At 37.4% G+C, this 19,437-nt stretch overlaps 2 protein-coding genes across 4 annotated transcripts in view; both read right to left on the reverse strand.

Moving 5' to 3' along the window:
* ttll12 (tubulin tyrosine ligase-like family, member 12) overlaps positions 1-11,247 on the reverse strand; it is a 67,258-nt gene extending 56,011 nt beyond the window's left edge. The window contains exons 1-4 of one of the 2 annotated variants that reach the window (XM_073876068.1): positions 10,888-11,247; positions 9,686-9,838; positions 705-899; positions 428-587 (exon numbers count right to left, since the gene is read on the reverse strand). In XM_073876068.1, coding sequence (XP_073732169.1) covers positions 428-587; positions 705-899; positions 9,686-9,838; positions 10,888-11,022 — 643 coding nt within the window. In that variant the 5' untranslated portion in view covers positions 11,023-11,247. Of the gene's footprint in view, positions 1-427; positions 588-704; positions 904-9,685; positions 9,839-10,887 lie in introns of both variants that reach the window. The other variant, XM_055189823.2, reaches the window with a different exon arrangement.
* Positions 11,248-12,169: 922 nt separating this feature from the next.
* pnpla3 (patatin-like phospholipase domain containing 3) lies at positions 12,170-18,417 on the reverse strand. Of its 2 annotated transcripts, none has more exons than XM_055189826.2 (9): positions 18,009-18,417; positions 17,066-17,298; positions 16,746-16,811; positions 15,743-15,952; positions 14,284-14,344; positions 13,983-14,183; positions 13,662-13,794; positions 13,368-13,475; positions 12,170-12,822 (listed from the first exon to the last, which is right to left on the reverse strand). In XM_055189826.2, exons 1-9 carry the CDS (start codon positions 18,193-18,195, stop codon positions 12,585-12,587), a joined length of 1,437 nt encoding a protein of 478 aa, XP_055045801.2. In that variant the 5' UTR covers positions 18,196-18,417; the 3' UTR covers positions 12,170-12,584. The 2 variants fall into 2 exon arrangements, with proteins under 2 accessions (XP_055045801.2, XP_055045800.2); XM_055189825.2 differs by having other exon boundaries at positions 12,170-12,825; positions 18,009-18,414.
* Between the last annotated feature and the right edge of the window lie 1,020 nt (positions 18,418-19,437).

The following is a 19,437-nucleotide window of genomic DNA, read 5'->3' on the forward strand; positions in this document are numbered from 1 at the left end:
TCGTTTCTTGTTTGTGTTGAGAAACCAAAAGATACAAATCAGCTTAGGGCTGTGTGATTTAGGGAAAAAATCTAATTGCGCTTTTTCTGCCAGGAATTGCCATTCGATTTGCGATTAAATTTTGTAGACCTCTTTAGATGGTTAGATCTTACTGATACTGCTCATGGGTCTGGTGTTTAAACTGTATTCTTATGTTTTTGTTTTGTTTGTTTTGAATTATTATACACAGTACACCCACATATATTATGTAAACAAAAACCTTTATTCTGCAAACAATTAGTCGTGACTGCTGCAAAAAGCTTGCGCGCATTCTTTTTTTTCAAAAGAAAACCCAGTTTTTCATTGGTTTGGAAAGCCAGTGTAATAAATACTTGGAGCGGGCATGGGGAAATGTATTGGAGTAAAAAGTATATAAATAAAACAATACCTCCATTTTCCAGGTCTTGCAGTGGCCACAGCACAGAGTAAGCGATTTGTTGTGAAGCGTAGAACAGAGGAGCCATACAGCAAGTCGGCCGGGAAGAGTGTTGAAGCCGAGAACCAAATTCATCCATAATGTACCACACAGGGACCTTCTCTTCTGCAGACTGCAACACACACACATAATCATTACCAAATGCTATTTTTATCAATTAAAAATAGCAGTGTAACATCTCAAAATGTGCAGTGCATTGGTAGATTCACACATTTTTTCCTGTTCTTACCCCTTGGGAAAGCTGATAGGTTTGATTATATTTCCACATGTTGTCCAGGACCGTCTCCACGATGTCCGGGTCAGGGGCTTCTCCGTGGAAAGGTAGACCCATCAGGCTGGCCATGCGGATAAGAAGTCCGGGAATTTCCAGCAGTTGCTGTCTGGCACTTTCCACTCTGTACGTCCAGGCGTGATCCACGAGAAACACACTGCAACACAAATAAAAAAGGCAGAGAGAATACTAACTTTTGAAATGTACCATAAAATCTTTTATCTCATTTGTGACAGGTATTGTGCTTTATTTATTATATGCGTTTACAGCAGGGCTGTTCAATTAGTTTGTCATGGGGGCCAGTTCATGAAAAGCTCAAATGAGGGGCCGGATATATATCAGTGATGATGACTACATTTTCCTACATTTAAACATACTCATGTTGTATTTTGAAACTGCATAACAACTAAATCAGTGCATTGTACAATAGGCTTTTTCTACAAACATGTATTTTTAAACTGCATACAACTAAAATTAGTGCAGACATGTTCGTATGTTGTATTTTAAAACTGCGTAACAACATAAATGCACTGTAAGATGCCCGAATAAGCTTTATTCTACATTTAAAGGGGTAAATAAGAGCCATATCACACTCATTGAGAATTTAACCCATTTATTCACTTTTGACTAATTGTCATTTTCTTTAATCATTTAATTCTTAAACACTAAAATATGTTGCATGCAAAGTGTTGCCACGGCACACATGGATGCCTGCATCACCATAACACCACCACCACCTCATTTTAAGGCAGGAAGACCCCTGTCCACATTTAGCCATATGGACAATTCCATGCAAATGTCAACCTTATCACCCAAAGTTTTTAACCATACCAATAACTCAGATGGCAATATTTGGTGGTTTTAAAAGCAATTTTTTTATTATTTATAGTTTTGTGCCTTCTAATTCAAAGAATTCTTAAAAATTATGTTATCTCCCAAAAGTTTGTGTGCTTTTTTGTCACATCTATAACGTTTGCATGTTTCCTTTACATAAATAAAAAAATTAAAGCCGGGACTCTATAGCAGGGGTTTAGGAACATATGAACAGATTATACTGCTAATAAATGCATTCTCTGAAAATTTATATTTTGAGTTTTGACTGCAAATGTCACATCCACCACAATGCCGAATTTTATCTAAAGCAACTTACATTACATTTAAGGTATACATTTTATAAGCATGTGTGTTTCCTGGTATCAAACCCACAGCCTTTTGCATGCACTCAATGCTCTACCAACTGAGCTACAAGAACATTAACCATATGCAACCAACATTTAACTATATGTAAGCAATACAAATTTAATTTAGCAATGTTTGTCAGTTTAGTAACTGGGACGAGAGTGTCATCTGGAGTGTAATCATTTTCTCATTTTTAATTGGGATATTTTAGAAACTAATGTTTTGGGAAAGTAGTATAAGATATAAAGAAATATAAAAGTGAAATGTATTGCTTTGAGAAGTCAATCATTAAAAAAGCCCAAATTAAGGACTGGACAAGGAAATAAATAATGATGACAGGTCAATGGAGGCCTCCCAAAAAAAAAGGAAACCCCCTGGCAAGTGAGATTATTATTATTAACTGTACTTCAGTAGCTAGTAGCTTCTAAACACAAGGGTGAACACATGAAGAAACATATGGCATCACTTTATAAAGATCACATTCCTGGGACTGAACGTCTTTTGTCCCGACTCTGTAGACCCTTCACCATGGCATGTACTCTTTGAACAGACTGCAATGCATGCTGGTAATTCCCAACCCTCGACATTTTTCTACATACATAATGGTAAACTAAATGATACACATATTCATGTCGATTATACTTAATTTCTTTTATATTTGGATTAAAACAAACTTCTTCAGTAACTGGTTGGGCCACCCTTAGCAGCAACAACTGCAATCAAATGTTTGCGATAACTTGCAATGAGTCTATTACAGCGCTGTAGAGGAATTTTGGCCCATTCATCTTTGCAGAATTGTTGTTAATCAGCCACATTGGAGGGTTTTCGAACATGAACCGCCTTTTTAATTGAGGTCAGGACTTTGACTAAGCCACTCCAAAGTCTTTATTTAGTTTTTCTTTAGCCATTCAGAGGTGAATTTGCTGGCATGTTTGTACACTCATTATTGCAGTACATTGTGCGGTTGAATGAGTGCACTCAGTAATGTCAACTATGATTTCGGACACCAATAAAAATGGATGTTCCCTCAAATAGTGCACTATTAAACATGCCTGAGCAAGCTTATTACATTACTAATTAGGCTGTTTCTCAATATGCATTCTTATGTGATCTTGCATTCTCGTGTTCTTGCTCTACGTCATCATCAACCGTCAAAGTCTGGTTCCAAAACTCAAGAACACAAGCAGAGAGAATGCATGGAAGTAACTGGATGTTTTCTTGATATCTTGCATTCGAGAATGCAACAAATTCAGACTTCTAAACCGCTTGATATCCCAAAAGAGATCGCAGCAAAACGATGAATGAGAACGAGGTTGGTACTCATATAGTAAAATTTAAATTTAGGGCCAGATTTACTAACAGCTTGCGCAAAGTCACCATGATTTTGTTGTTAAATAATGATGTCTGGATTTACTAAAGCCTCGCAGTGGATAAATAGTAGGGGTGGGCAATACAGCCATAAAATTATATGATATTTTAAGAATTTTTGTGGTAATGATATTGATGACAGTATAAAAAATTATGAAAAATGAAGGGCAATTTCCATCCAATGAGCTATCCTCTATACACTGTTAAAAATAAACCGTAAATTTTACGGTAGAAAACCGGCAGCTGTGGTTGCCAGAACTTTACCGTCAAAAATACGGTAGCAATGTTATTGGTTTTACGGGATTGCACCCATTGTACTGTCTATTTAACATGTTTATGTTGCTAAAACAGTTTATATCTGTCAAATTCAAGGGTTAACATTGTAATATTTATGGTTCATTACCATTTTTTTTTACAGCTCAAAACTATTTATTGTAAAGGTTTATGTTGTACAAATGACGGTTCAGTACCATCTATTCTACAGCTCAGAACTGTCTAATTTAAATGCTACAATGTAAAAAAATCCGTAACATAGATTACAAGTACTTTTTCCGTTATGTTTATAGACATTTCCTTTAATTCCTTTAAAATTCTGTAGATTTACAGTACAATCTCTGTAGTCTTTACAGACACTTTAATTCTTTGTTTTATATTCGTTTGATTTTTGATTTAAACGTTCAAGTGTTCGTTCACATGTCGCGTCTAATAACGCGTTAAAATGAGTGAAAAAGTGCTCGGGGCGGAAGTTGCGCTCCGTGGCGTGGGTCGCGTCACCCGTTGCTCTGCAGCCATGAACCGGGCGCTCCGTGATGTCGAAGATAACAGAATGTGTGATCGGATTTTAATTCCTCAACCAGGGACGGATTGGCAATCTGTGCGTTCTGGAAAAGTCCAGAACGGCCGTTCAACGGAGGGCCGTTGCCCGGCCGACGGCAAAAAAGTCTACTAACGCAATATGAACAGCCAACAGCAGAGGCACTAATACGATCACTTATATGCTGCTACGTGTAAAAAAAACAAGGAAGAAGAGTCTGCCTACTAGCCGTGATTGGTCCACGGATTCCCGGAATTCGCGAGCATCTATATGGTCTATATGTTCGTGTGCCTGCCCTGAGCATCCACAGCCTGGTCCAGGGACGGATTGGCAATCTGTGCGTTCTGGAAAAGTCCAGAACGGCCGTTCAACGGAGGGCCGTTGCCCGGCCGACGGCAAAAAAGTCTACTAACGCAATATGAACAGCCAACAGCAGAGGCACTAATACGATCACTTATATGCTGCTACGTGTAAAAAAAACAAGGAAGAAGAGTCTGCCTACTAGCCGTGATTGGTCCACGGATTCCCGGAATTCGCGAGCATCTATATGGTCTATATGTTCGTGTGCCTGCCCTGAGCATCCACAGCCTGGTCATGATGAGGGACAGACCGAGTTAACTTCACATCAGCAAGAACTAAGTCCCAGTAGTAGCAGGACACGTGACATTATAATATAATATACACAATATAAATAAAACTCATGAGAAAATTAATGTAATGCGCAACTACTGTTAGAGAGAGACGTGATGTGAGTGTGTCGCGCGCGCGCGCGCGTGTGTGTGTGTGTGTGTGTGTGTGTGTTTGTGTGTGTGAGAAAGAGAGAGAGAGGGAGAGAGAGAGGGAAAGAGAGAAAGAGAGGGAGAGAGAGGGAGAGAGAGAGAGAGAGAGAGAAAGAGAGGGAGAGAGAGAGAGAGAGGGAGAGAGAGAAAGAGAGGGAGAGGGAGAGAGAGAGAGAGAAAGAGAGAGAGAGAGGCACGGGCGTGATTGAAAAGACGATAAAACAAAACATTGTGCTTTTGTCAAACTGTAACTTACAACTGTCATCTAACCAAAATCACACACAAAGCAAAAAATATTCATCCAACCCCATTTAAAAACAGTCTGTGAGTGGACATTCATTGTATTGCATTGGTTTTCATTTCTTTCATTTACTTTATTGTATATGATAGGTTGTAGTGAGCTCACATTTTCTGCTACAATGAAGACTAAACAGATGCTACAACTCTAAACGTGCTAATATACAAGACGGGGCTAAATAATTGACCAAATATTAGTTTAATCAAAAAATCCTAGCTTGCACTTTCTGTCTGAGTGCAGTTTTTCCTTGTCTTTTTTTGTGTTTAGTATTGTGGAATTGACAAAGACCTGGTGGTTGTTTGTGAAAGCTTTACATTCAAAATTAATAGGGCCTAGCCATTTTCATTATTTCACAGCCTTATTATACATCAAAGTGTAATATGACATTGACAAAATATTAAATAACCTTGTCTGATAGTCTGACAGTATTGTGGCAGTATCAGGATATCCTTGTGTCAGTTGCGAAAGGCCGGATGATGGGCCTATTTGGGAAAAAGTCCAGGGCTGGTTTTTAGCCCCAATCCGTCCCTGTCCTCAACAGAACCTCGCGTCAATCATATCATTGTCACCATGCGATCAGTTAATCTGGTCGAGACTTTGTAGCGTTTGTCCAGAGAAGATTTGTTACTTCTGGGTGGATACTCAGCTGTTACTCAGGGAAGATCGAGCTGCGGTGGGGTTAGTTCACCTCAAGTCACAGCATCTAATGAAGACACCGCATAGAGAGGCAGAGCGGTAGATGTAATGTAACACATTTTAAACTACAGATAAGAAAAAGAGCCATCAAAGCGCCCAGGTTAAGAAAAGAGAAAAGTTTTGAACGTTAAAATAGCTCTGCGGCCCCACAATGAAATGTCTGTCTTAGATATGGCCCCAAGCCAGTTTGAGTTTGAGATAGACCCCGAAGCTGCCAGTTCAGCCGCCATCAGCCAATAATTTCCTAAACCGAATTTAGCCGCCAGCTGATAAAGTTTGGCTGAGCCGGCTAGAATTATAATTATTTGCATCAAATAATAATTTTTTCACATAGAGACATACACACACGAAATATATAAACAATACACGAGAACTATTTTCCGACTGGTTTCATAACAGCGCACAGTCTTGTGCTCGTTGCTACGATACACAGAAGCCGTTTCTCAATCCAAAGGTTGCAGCCTCCGGAGGTCGCATATGCAGGCTGCATACTTCATCAAGCCTGGTTTATTTAAGTTAATTGAGCATTACATTCGCAAGCCATACGCATATTACAACAAATTACGATTAACCAAGAATAAGAATAAACTTTATAATTGTTAATATTTTGAAATAAGACTTGATGATATATGCAGCGTAAAAAGGCGACCTCCGGAGGCTGCAGTCTTCTGATTGGGAAACGGCTCACAGTGAATTGACAACCAATTAAAATTGCTCGTTTTCCGTACAGAAGAAGCGTTGGATTTTTTTTTCTCGCACTGAGGTGAAATGGCGGATAGAAGCAAGCAAGGTAATTTTGATCTCACTTCTCACATACTTTCCTAATTCCTACTTACTTTAGTTTTTAACCTAGACCTTCCAAGACTTTTGTTAAGTATTCAGGGCACGGTTGCACAAACACCTGAATCAAAGATTGATTTTATGAACCAAATATTCTGGAACGGAGAGATTTATAGCACTGAACGTGATATTACTGCAGTAACAAACCACCGTTTCCACATTGCTAATTCACACATGCTTCAGTGTACATTGAAGTGAAATGTGCAATACTTTGTCCAAAATAATACTGATAACAGTGTGTGTTTATATTACAGTTTTTATATAAAAAGTCTCATTTTCTCATTGCTTGGAAAGATTGAGATCTAGTTAATCAGTATAACATAGACATCTGTAGACCTGTAGTGGCAGCTTCAGCCATTTGCAGCTAGGAAAAGTTTGGCGGCTGCAGCAGCCATTTAAGTTTTGGCTGTGCCGGCTAGCCAGCCAATAACTTCATCAGCCAGCCATTATTCTCAAAACAAATGGCTTCGGGCTCTAGTTTGAGACCCCTGATTTACATGCAACAGTAGTTACACTCCTTTAAGATAATGTAATTAATAGTGGGAAATAATCTATCATCGTTCACCAGACGTTCTACAACATCTGCTTAAATTTGTGTTCATTAACCCTTTAGTTTCACTTCATCGCGCATTGTTGTGATTTTCCTTTTTGGGTTCTTTAAGAATAAAATACTCAAGCCGTAGGTTTCATTTTCAAAAGATAGACTTTTATTAACCAGACAAATAAAAGCCGAGCAGTCCTGCAAAAACTCCAAGACTCACTGAAAAACTTTTTCTTGTACCACAGTATTTAAGCCTGTCTTCGCACGCAATCCATGACCTTTACATTGACCTTAGCATATGCTTCTATTCCCAAGGGTTTGTAACATGAAGCAACATATGGTTTATATCATACAGAAACACATGGTGGTCTCATTCCTGGGACTGTAGGTCTTTTGTCCCTACCCAATGCATGCTGGTAATTTTCCTACACACACAATGGTACACTATGGGGCGGTTTCACGGACAGGGATTAGCTTAAACCAGGACTAGGCTTTAGTTTAATTAGGAAATATAACTAGTTTTAAAAAACATGCCCTACTAAAAACATTACTTGTGTGCATTTTGAGGCAAAACAGAGGGCAGTGATGTATTTTAAGATATGTCAGTGCAGGTTGTTTTTAGTTTGAACAGCTCTTACATTTATTTTAGTCTAGGACTAGTCTAATCCCTGTCTGGAAAACTGCCACTTTGTGATACATATAACTGGTTATATCCATATAGAAAAACATAAAAACATAATGGTAAAGTATTTGATACACATATTCGGATTAAAACAAACCAGCAGCTATTCCCATTAGAGGTAAAAACATTTAATTCATTAATAATCTAGTATGTGTTCATTTTCTGTCATAGTTTCTTCAAAATTAACTTTTATTTGAGTGTTTTTTTTTTAATAAAAATTAGTTTATTTTTAGTGTTTTAACCAATTTCATCATAACGCATATGCCCCGCCCCTTTGATTGCCACGCCCCCGGCCAACCCTACCACCTTAAATAAGAAATTTTCTAAGAAGGTGTTAAGCTTGATGTTTATATTAATACTGTCACTGCTAAAGATAAAAGGTGTTCCTGTTTTCAGGAAGTGGTCAAGCAATGCATCTTATCAAGGATATTAAAACTTATATAACATAGACGCCATGCCGAAACCTGAGCCTTTGTTAAGGAAACGTGAATGGTGCACCGTTTGGGCAACATGATCTCACAAAGTTCCGTGGGATAGTCACGGAATTTTGTGCTAATTTTTCCGTAGCATTCTCACGGATCTCCGCATTTTTTCGTGGCCCTGCTACGGACTGTCTTTTTCCGTGGCATTTTCACGGATTGGTTACTCAACTGCTTTTTCCTATTTTCAAACCATTGTCGCTTCGGTTTAGGGTTAGATTTGGTGTTTGCGTTAGTGTGTCACTTTAACTATTGGTTTATACATTTTTTTCTGATTTATTCTTTTATATTTTCTAAACTTTAAACAATTGTCGCCTGGCGTTGGGTTTAGAGTTGGGTTTGGGTAGGGATGTCATTTCATGTAAATCTAACTCTAAACCGAAGCTAAAATGGTAAGAAAATGGGACAAAACGGTTAAGTAACCAACCCGTGAGAATGCCACGGAAAAAGACAGTCCGTAGCAAGGCCACGGAAAAATGCGGCGATCCGTGAGAATGCCACGGAAAAATGAGCACAAAATTCCGTGACTATGCCACGAAAATTCGTGAGATCAGGTTGGTTTGGGGAGGGGGAGCGAGTCTGGCCAGCTTGGAAGTTTGGTTAGGAGCTCAATACAACATCTCACACCGCCATTCTCAGAAAACAAGTACCCAGACTGAAATTATTGGGGCTCCCCAGTCTAGAGGCAAAAGTAGGCGATGATGGCATTTCTGAGTGTATAGTATGTTTTGAATTTTGTATGATTACATGGCATTAAACTTTGCATGATCATTTATCAACATATTGCCATATCATTTATCAATGTTTTCTATTTCATTAAAGTCATTTACTGCATGACATTTAATTTAATGCATTTATCGCTGTTTTGTCTTAATAATTAAAGCCATTTATTCATTCATTCATTCATTCATTCATTCATTATTTCAAAACTTCTTGTTGCCGCCTCTTTTATTATGAATGATTTCAGACAACTGATTGCATTTAATAAAGTTTTTTATTATTATCAACTTGTGTGGACCCTATTTTGTTACCGTATACCTCGATATCTGTGCACATGCCCCTAATTCTTACACTTTTGGTCAGGCTTGATTGGGTTAACATTTTGAATTCTTAAACAACAACTATTCAGTATTTAGGCTAAACAAAAGAAATCACTTACTTCTGTGGACAATGGCAGATAGTGCTCTCTTGCCCTCCAGTGGGGCGTTCCCCTATGTGCATGATGTTACATGAAAACTATCAAATAAAACTCAATGCTACCCTCACGCTGGTGGGATCAGTAGCCTGCAGGCCACTCTCTCGAGTGACAATAACTTTATACGACATCTCATCTCCAGGATTGGCTCTCTGTTCACCCTCCTCATCTTCTTCTTCTTCAACCTGCATGATCCCAAACACCTCACCAGCATCAAATACCTGCATGAGAAAATAAAATAAATGTATCTTTACAAAATCAGGACCATATACTAATAGCAAAGTTTAGCCCCATGTCTATAGTTTCCAAGTTATCCTAAAAACTTTGACTAGTTTCAGGTGAATTTACATTAAGTGAAACTACAGGACATGTTCACTGTAGCTCAACTGGTAGAGCATGATAGTTGCAATGTCAGTGTCGTGGGTTCAATCTTAGGGAACACATACATACTAATAAAATGGATACCTTAAATGTCATAAAAGCATCTGCCAAATTTAACCAGGTATTGTATAAAGGAGACATGCATGCTAAATAGTTAACCACTGTTATGGACTTGTTCTGCAAATATTATTTAAAATAATATAAAAAAATAACTTACAGCGGTGGTCTTAAAGAAAAACAACCATTATTGATAAAAGTTACTGTTTCAAAGCCCAATTTTAGACTTTTTTGTGTTGATTTACAATTATTTTATGACTCTCTTTGTTTATCAGCCAATAAGAAAGCTGCTAAAACTTCTTTGTTGCTCAATGAAATTATGGTTTCATTATAATGTACTTTCTGACTTTCTGAAGATTATTTTTTATGTATTGCCAAATGTTATTTATTTCTAATTATTTGTATTCTTTTTTGCACTTGTAGTGTATATGAATGTTGTGTGAATTGTTTGTTTTCCTTTGCTTTTTGTGACTATCCCTTATCCATTGCCTTGCTTTATTTTGTTTTGTTTGCTGTCTTTTAATTTTTGTGCTTAATAATGTATCCCGTGCCTTTTGTTCAATAAAAAAATATAGTGTAGTAATCATATTTTGGCAGATGAATCCACTATAGTTTTAGTGCACTTTAGTTACTATAGGGAGACAATGGTAAATGTGTGGTTACTAGGGTTTTATTACAAATAGTTTAACTGTGGTAAGTCAAGACAGTTGACAGGTGTTACTGTGGTTTTACTACAAATACTAATAGGCAAATACTGTAGTAAATGCATAGTTAATTTTCGTAAGGATAAGCTGAGTAGCATCAGCAGTGATATTTTGTATATTTAACGTACCTCATTGGCGAGTTTAAAATATAAACTTTTCCAGTAAAGTGGCGGGATTCTCGCTGCCTTTAACGCAGGACTGTGTAAACTGATGAAGACCTGATACTCTTCATCCTCCTCAGTGTTTACGGTATCGTTTTGCATCTTAAATTTCTCTTTTGACAACTAAACTCACGTGTGCCTGTACTGTGCTACAATGCATTATGGGTAACGGATTTAAAGGGCCAGCATGTCGTCATGTATCGGTGTTAAAATATTAATGTAACATAATTAATATATACCCTACACATTCTCTTAAGTTGAGAATCTAACGTTATATTTGACTTATTTAATATTGGCATTTGTTCAAACATTAACAGACAAAACGAGATGAAAAGTGCATGTCGCGTTTTTGCTGCGTTCCAGACAACTTGGATTCAGGATGTTTCCCACATCAAACCCGGAAATAACCTCTGAATTAGGTGAAATTGAAAGTATTTGGTAACATTTAAACAGTAATGTAACATTAAAATATTAATGTTACTAATCATTTATTAACATTAAAACATGTAACGTGTTTAGAAACAAAAAAGCGCCGTTCCAGACTTATTTCTGATTATTTCTAGATGAAGTTGGACATATCCTAAATCCGAGTTGTCTGGAACACAGCATTAGTTTGCTATGAAAATACCACAGTTACTAGGTACTGTAGTTACTTACTATTTAGACTAATAACAGCATGACAAAAAGAGCAACCATTTGTTTTGTAAACACTGAAATTAGGACCGTCGAAAGGTGATTAATCGCATACAAAATAAAAGTTTGTGTTTGCATAATATATTTGTGTGTGTATTGTGTGTAATTATTAACTATATATAAATACACACATACATTTAAGACATTTTTTATTTATGTACATTTGTATTTATTTATATATAATAGAAAATAAAATAAAACATGCTGGAGATATTATGCCAAAACAAACTTTTATTTTGTATGCGATTAATCACGATTAATCCTTACTGAAATGTATAAAAAATTAAGACCTTATTCATACTTACATACTACTTTTTGCTATTGTTTAATAACCATTTTGCTATTCTATTTTCTATATTTTCTATTCTATTCTATTAATTACAATTTTCACTTAAAAATTTTACTATTTATAAAAATGTTATAATTTTTTCTTGTGTTTTCCTTAATGATCAAATTTACATTATTTGTATTTAACATAGTAAAAGGTATCCACTGAGCCGTTATTTCAGTTTCACTTTTACTTAATTAAAGATACATCGACTCTACTGTGCATAAATCAAATACAATACCCATTTTCTTTATTTGATTGCACATGTGTGACATACATTAAGTACTTCAAGAACAAGTAGGAGCACCAACTGTAATGCAAACTATGCCATTAGATTCCTCCATTCTGCAGTCCATTTCAGCAGAAAATGGGGAACAGACTGAATGATGCACAAAACTATAAATGTGCATATATGCTAGCTTAATGTGATTTTTACAGAGCAATTAAATGCAATGCCTTTGATTCGTAATGGAGAAAAAAGCATTTATTTTGGACACGCATATCAGAAAAGAGGAGTGCTTGTTATTGTATGTCATTTCAGCTCTGGATTCAAGACATAAACCAATGACCACTTTATTCAATGCATTGCCAAAATGGACCAGGTGAAGAAGTTTGACACCCATCGAGCTCTGCAAATGGTTAACTAAGATGAAGAGCTCTTGCATTGGTCTGTTTGGCACTTGTGAGGTCCCTGTGAGCCAACAAAAAAACACATCTGGCTTTGTGAGGTGTCAGGGGATGCCTCATGTAAGTCTTCTGGGAAAGTCCAATTGTAACCTTCAAGGTTGCTGGCAGAAAGAGGTAGATGTCCATTCTGGTCAATGACAGGTTTTTGAAAGTGTACTGTTGGTGGCTCGCTGACACATCTTCTCAAGGGGGCGCTACTACACAATAAATAAGAGAAAACAACCATGATGTCAGCTAATAACATATTGACATATGAACAGCTCAGATGCAAACACCGCTAAACACCACCTCTGTCTAAAATGAGACAATGATATTAACCGAATGATCTCCTTAGGTATTATACATTCGTCAAATACTTTTGCTTCAAATCTGCTTAATCCCACCCTCAGACCATTCAGAAATACTGGTTTGTTGGCAGAAACCACCATGAGTCTGATAAAAAATGCTAATTTAAAAGAAAACATAAGGGTTACTTAGAGGGTTTTGCATCTGAGCGCTTCACATGGAGTAACAAAACATCAAAACAGAAAATTTAAAAAAGGGTTAAGGAAATATCAGTTTAGGCACAAAAATTTTATATTGGTGCACCCCTAGTTATTAGTGTTCACACAAAAAAGTTGATTGTTAAGTTTGTTTTATTTATGTTAATGAAGAAAGGTAATAATTAGAAACACAAGCTGGAGAAAATATTCTGAAATGAAGTGGATCACTAGTATAAACAAAACGACTCATGTTTTACCTGCTTGTCTCTAACGCTGTACCTTTCCAAGCATGTCTGTAAACACCTCCTGCGACCTCAGCAAGCCAGCGCACATCTGCAGGCACCTCTGGGATCCACTCCAGAAACCTTACAAATACAGACAACACCTTTAGACAATGAATGGTAAGGTTGTACAGTATGTTCTGTAACACTGGTTATAGTGAACTTACAAAGAATGTATCTACAGAATTCATCTTGATAAATGTTAAACCTTTTAATACATCACGTCAGCGTATGTGAATGCTTAATGTATAAGTAAGAAAATATACTGACCTCTGGGCTGCTGAATAAGCTGACTGCACCGGCAGTGTATACGGCATTAACATGTATGAAGCCACACGCAATGGCAGTAAGTCGGTGACCTGCGCCAGCAGACCATGCTTTTCCCTGCAGGCCTCACAAAACACTGCAAATACAAGCACAAGTTCACTTAAATTGTATATTTTTGACTTATTTTCTTTGGCTTAATATGTATTGATTTAAGTAGTTTTAGATATTTGTATTGAAAACAAGACAAAAATACTAAGTAGGAAAGTCATTCCAGTTGTGTTTATGAGCTTTAGGAGTTTTTTAGGAGCTGCAAGAACCGTCTACCTTTCTTTATGGATGTGGGCAGGTTCTCAACTATCTGTTCATCCAACCACCAGTGATGTTTTTGCATGAGGCGGAGTCTCCTCAGCACCCACTCTTTGGTGGTTTCCGTGACGACTGAATTTTTTTGGGCCGGACAGCAGCAGGTGGGCATGGCCTCAATCAGAGCCATGTCTGCAGTCGGGCATGACACCTGTAGCAAATCTACAAAGAGACGTGACAAGTTATTTTCTCTGTACTATGGCACGTATCGTGTTCATAATTATTAATAACAAACGGCAAACTAGAGATGAAGAGAGCTCACTGTTTTTTTGGAGAAATCGGAGGGCGTCTTTATACCCACTCTGACACATCTCAGCCAACACCTGCCAAACACACATAGTATAGTAAACAAAAGTAAACAAAAACTTAAAGTGACACTTTGAAGTTTTTTCAACCTTCATAACATATTTTTCAAGACCCTTGTGATGGTACATCGACTTAAAATAGGTTTATAGCCTGACGGGGTCTGTATCGCTTTTACTCGTACTTTTAAACTTGGGGTTTCGGGTAGTAACACGAGCACAAAAAAGAACTACAAAAATCTGCTTTACGGCATACGTCACTTCGTCCACTTCCTCAAATTCGAAAGTGAGAGCACAACTATTTATTTTCCTGATGTTTTTGTCATGGCCGAAGCAGCAACTAAGAAAAAGAAACCTAAGGTTCTGTCAGAGGAGACCAGAAAGAGAAAACGGGAGAGTGACAGATTAAAAAGAAGGACGAGGATCAATTATATTGGGCCAGCGTTTGCTCGCTGGCGTGAACTAAAAGAGGAGGAGGAGTTTCTGACCGATGCTGACTTGGCTGTCATGCTTTTGGACTAGTAAGTAAAGTTATATTGCTTGCATAAGTCCTGTCTGGCGCCCGAACACTATTTCAGTATTTTTATTTTTTTATTTTACTGGAGGCTACATTGAGGGTGTAGAAAGAGACTTATATCACATGACACTGTGGCGCCGTGGTAGTGTTGTGGCCCAACGACACGGGCGATCCAGGTTCGATTCTTCTTTAAGGCAATATTTTTTATATAAACTTTAACTAAACGACCAGCATTACAACTGGCTTGTAAACGTGAGCTATCTGTAAACGTGAGCAATCTTTTGGCGTAAATAAAAGCCATGAAATTATATTCATATGACATGCTGGAAGGCACACTTTGTGATCCAAAGAGTTGTCTTCTTTTCCTGTGCGACAGTGCTGCGGCGCTTGTGGCCTCTAGGGGCGCTAGAAGTAAAAAATACATGTCTAGCACCCCCTAGTGGCCAAAAAGTTCCATAGTGTGCCTTTAAATTATGAAATAACTTTATATACATAATTAAAACAATAATTAGTGACTTTAAATAATAAGAGACTAAATGTGACGCTGTCTGTGAAGTTCAGACTCATAATATAATTATTTTCACTCATTGATTTCGATTTTAGTCAATATTAAATATATCAAGGTTATATTTTCACAGAATATTCTTTACATTATGTAGTATGATTTTATGTAGAAAACAAAAAGAATAACTTTAGTTGGGTTTTAGCAGGCAGGGTAACAAGTGGTTACTGTGCTTAACCCTGTCTGTTCGAAAAGACTATTGATCAGAAGTATTTAACACCACATTTCTCAAGGGCAGAATAAACCTAGAGCTTATGTAAGAACTGGAGTCAGTCATGCGTGCCATGCTCAAGCATGTGAATGTGTGTACAAGTCGATAAATGTGTGTGGCCACACCTACTTTTGGTTCTGGGGGAAACAGGGCTTTGCTCAGTCGGTACATGTTGTCAAGGTTGACTTGTATGCTGGTGTTTGTGAAACGCAGTTCGTGGAGGCTGGTGGAACTGTCTTTTGGACAGATATCACTCTCTCCTGAGAATGGAGAAATGGTGATGGTGTTCTTCAGCTCTGACTGTGGCAGATTGTCACTAATACCACCATCTACATAACGCTGAGGAGAAACAGAAAGGAGAGAGCACTGCATTCTCAAATAATAATAATAATTTGATTTGTGAAAATAAATAGTATTGAATATAGTCAAAGTAATATTGGATGAAGTATGGCAGGAACCACTGACTGACTACATGATACTGCTTGACTTCTCAAATGTAGAGATTGACTAAAAATATGAAACAATCACTCTCACAATTTAACATTAATCTCTGACATATGCAGCACTTACTCGTGCTGGTGTTCAGAAAGTTTCAACACAATTTCATACATATTTTATAAAGGTGGCTAATTTGTATGAATTCATACAACCAACTTTGTATTTAGGATTCACTTTGTATTAATTCATACGAATTAGCAAACTTGTAAAATACATACTATGTACGAATTCCTTTGGGATCAGGTTGAAAGTTTAGTGTGGCTGGTAGATCAGACCACCAGACTTACATAACAGACTTTTATAGGTCAGCCTCGGAGCTAGTTTAAAAATGTACACAGCAGGCCAAAATAATAACCCACCAACCTGTAACTGTTAAATTATGGGAATACAAATTTTAACATAAAGATATGCATGGCCACAATGCGACCAGAGGAACAATAAACAAATTTCATACAGTTATTTATTGCCAGTGTTTGTTCGATGTGCCCTACTGACTGAATTCTGTTAAGCAAGAACAATGAACTCGGATTGCAATGTCCTAATTCTTCCAAATGAAATAAATCCAACTCTTTAGCCTCATGTCATGGTCACCTCATGAAATGACATCACCACTGTTTGGACCTTTAACACTTACCACACCACGAAATGCCGGAGGGATTAAACCACAATATATAGGAATAAAACAGCTACAAACAAGAGCCTGAGAATATATGAGACAAAGAAAGAAAAAACAGAAACACAATTTAAGAAAACATATATTTCGTTTATCTGAACCAAATATATCTTAATCAGACATTAGTAGTTTTTGTCTTGTCACTTCTCATTTTATGAGCATTTATCAACAGAAGGGAAATTTGTCATATTATAATATCATAAAGTCTGCACAAAGTAATTAAGTTGTAATGATGGCACTTTCTATGCCTTGTTGGCATTATGGCCAGCGATATTCCACACCTGGATGAGTTCATCTTTGGAGCTGAAGTCCGAGACCAGGACATTTTGTCCGTCTGTGACCCGTGTGAGGGACACACACAGTCGACCTGAGGCCAGTGTGTGCGCGTTGGACGGCAGGTCGCGATGAAGGCCTCCACGTAACACCTTCACCAGGTTGAATGTCGGGTGCAAAGGACCAAGGTTGCGTTTTCGGGCCTCTTTGGCGACGTCAATGACATCCTCGCAACATTTTTCTACATCAGCAGAGAAGACGAAGGAATGGACAAACAAATGAAACAACTTCAAGCGGTTTAAATGGAACTCAAGAATACAGAAAGAAACTGTGACACAGATATTGATGTTTACTGTTTCAGATTAACCTCTGAACCTCTAATCAAAGGTTGAATCACTAGTTAGTAGTTTCTATATAATACGAAAGTAAAAGAATATTACACAGATATCACACAAACTTCAACCTTTGAGTCTCTGACATAATATACAGTAAGTGTTTGAGGGTCATTTACCTTTTACTTTAGTTCATCATGCATTGCTTATTGTAACAATGAAATAATGCAATAATATACAGTATAGTTCTCAGATCAGCTCTCTAAGACACAGCAATCCAATGATTTTAATATGTTACTATATACACTGACAGTCCTATTGGACACTAACTTGGTAAAATCCAATGACAGTAGCTCTTAAAGTGCACACCCAAAGGAAGAATGAATTTCTCATGGCTTACTTTCTATTTGTTATGCTTTATGCATCTTCTCCTAAAAATAGTTGACATACAGTAATCGTACAGTACTATCAAATAAATGTGCCAAGCATAGTGAGCACAGTGTGAGCTGCATACCTTAACTAGCCTAAATAGTGAGCATGGAGAAACATACACACATAAACAAGTCTAAGTATTGAGTGACATACATAAACTAGCCTAACTGGTAAGCTGGGTACCTACCTAAACAAGCCTCTGTAGTGAGCACTGAGGCAGTGAGCGCTCCGGCGGAGGCTCCGTAGATCTTGGTGGCACCGCGCACTAGATAGGGAGCTTGCTCGAGAAGACAGCTCGCAACACCGATGTGATAAATCCCTAGAAATCCACATCCTGCGAACGAGAGATTCCAGCCTTCCTTTAAATCAAACATGACTGCGACAAAAATGCTGACATGTCCGATTCTCCCTTGCGTTGAAGTGAGTCGGTCTGTATAAATATCATATCTTCTGTAGGTCCTCCCATTCGTGTGCTAATGTTTGTTGGTGCGCTGTTTTGTGACTTTTGCTCTCGAGCTATTACGTCTCATAGTGTTTGGCAAATAAGGAACTGAGGGCAATCTCTTCATCGCAGAATGAATGAGTTAGACTTCACGCAGCGCTGCGCAGACCGATGGCGGCATGACATCAAAGTACCGCGAGAGCAATTCGATAGCTGTGAAGTCGAACCACGCCAAATATGCTTGTTCGACTGCGGCGCCGCAAGAATCGACAGCCAAATGACGTCAAAGTACCGCGAGAGAGATTCGCGAGATCATACGGAGAAGTCCGCTTTTAAATTGCTCTCGCGGAACTTTGACGTCATCCGGCTGTCGGTTCTTTCGGCGCCGCATGGAGTCGAATAAGCCTATCATCTCTAATCAGGCTTCTGGGAATACAAATTATATGTTTTTGTTTTTACCTTTTTGTATGTTCTTTTTACATCACTATGATACATCACAGTATCGTTATACATGTGTAAATTATTATACAACTCACGTCTGATCGACGGTAATGCATTATCACGTGGTTCAAGCTGCTTTTCTCAACGCTGGCGGGACTGACCAATCATAATCGATTATGATGAGCCTTGGAAAACGGTTAAATAAATTTTTATTATGTTTATTTGGTGTGATAGAGTTGATTTACATTTCTACTCAATGTACATGTTGCATTGGATATATTTAAACGAATACATGTTTTATAGAAATGTTTTCACGTCCGGAGCTTTAAACAGCATGAACAAACAAACGTACCGTCAATAGACTGTTTAAAAAATTAGGTATCGTCTCAAACTCTCAAATAATATATTTTTAACACAACATAAAATATTTTAATAATTATACATTCTCCTCCGCAATAACTTTTTGGGATATAAAAACAGTACTGGAAATTGATGCATCGATTAGTGTAAATAAATAAATAAATAAATATAAATTTTAAAAGAATCGAAAACATGAGCAATTAATCGATTCTTGAAATCCATTAATTTCAGAACCAAGAAGAATCAGATAAAGTCTAGATTGCCTACAGTATTTATTAATTTGCGAACATGAATAAAAAACATGATTACACAACATTGATGCTTAAAAAAAAAACATTAGTTAAGACAAATGCAAAACGATATGATAAAGACG

Source organism: Misgurnus anguillicaudatus, chromosome 1 (assembly GCF_027580225.2).
Source record: "Misgurnus anguillicaudatus chromosome 1, ASM2758022v2, whole genome shotgun sequence".
NCBI classification, from domain to species: Eukaryota; Metazoa; Chordata; class Actinopteri; order Cypriniformes; family Cobitidae; genus Misgurnus; species Misgurnus anguillicaudatus.

Coding starts and splice junctions, on each gene's coding strand:
- pnpla3 (XM_055189825.2), bottom strand. CDS start 18,195: ATGTTTGATTTAAAGGAAGGCTGGAATCTCTCGTTCGCAGGATGTGGA. Junction 16,812..17,065: donor CCAAAGATGAACTCATCCAG/GTGTGGAATATC, acceptor ATATATTCTCAG/GCTCTTGTTTGTAGCTGTTT. Junction 14,184..14,283: donor CCGATTTCTCCAAAAAAACA/GTGAGCTCTCTT, acceptor GTCTCTTTGTAG/ATTTGCTACAGGTGTCATGC.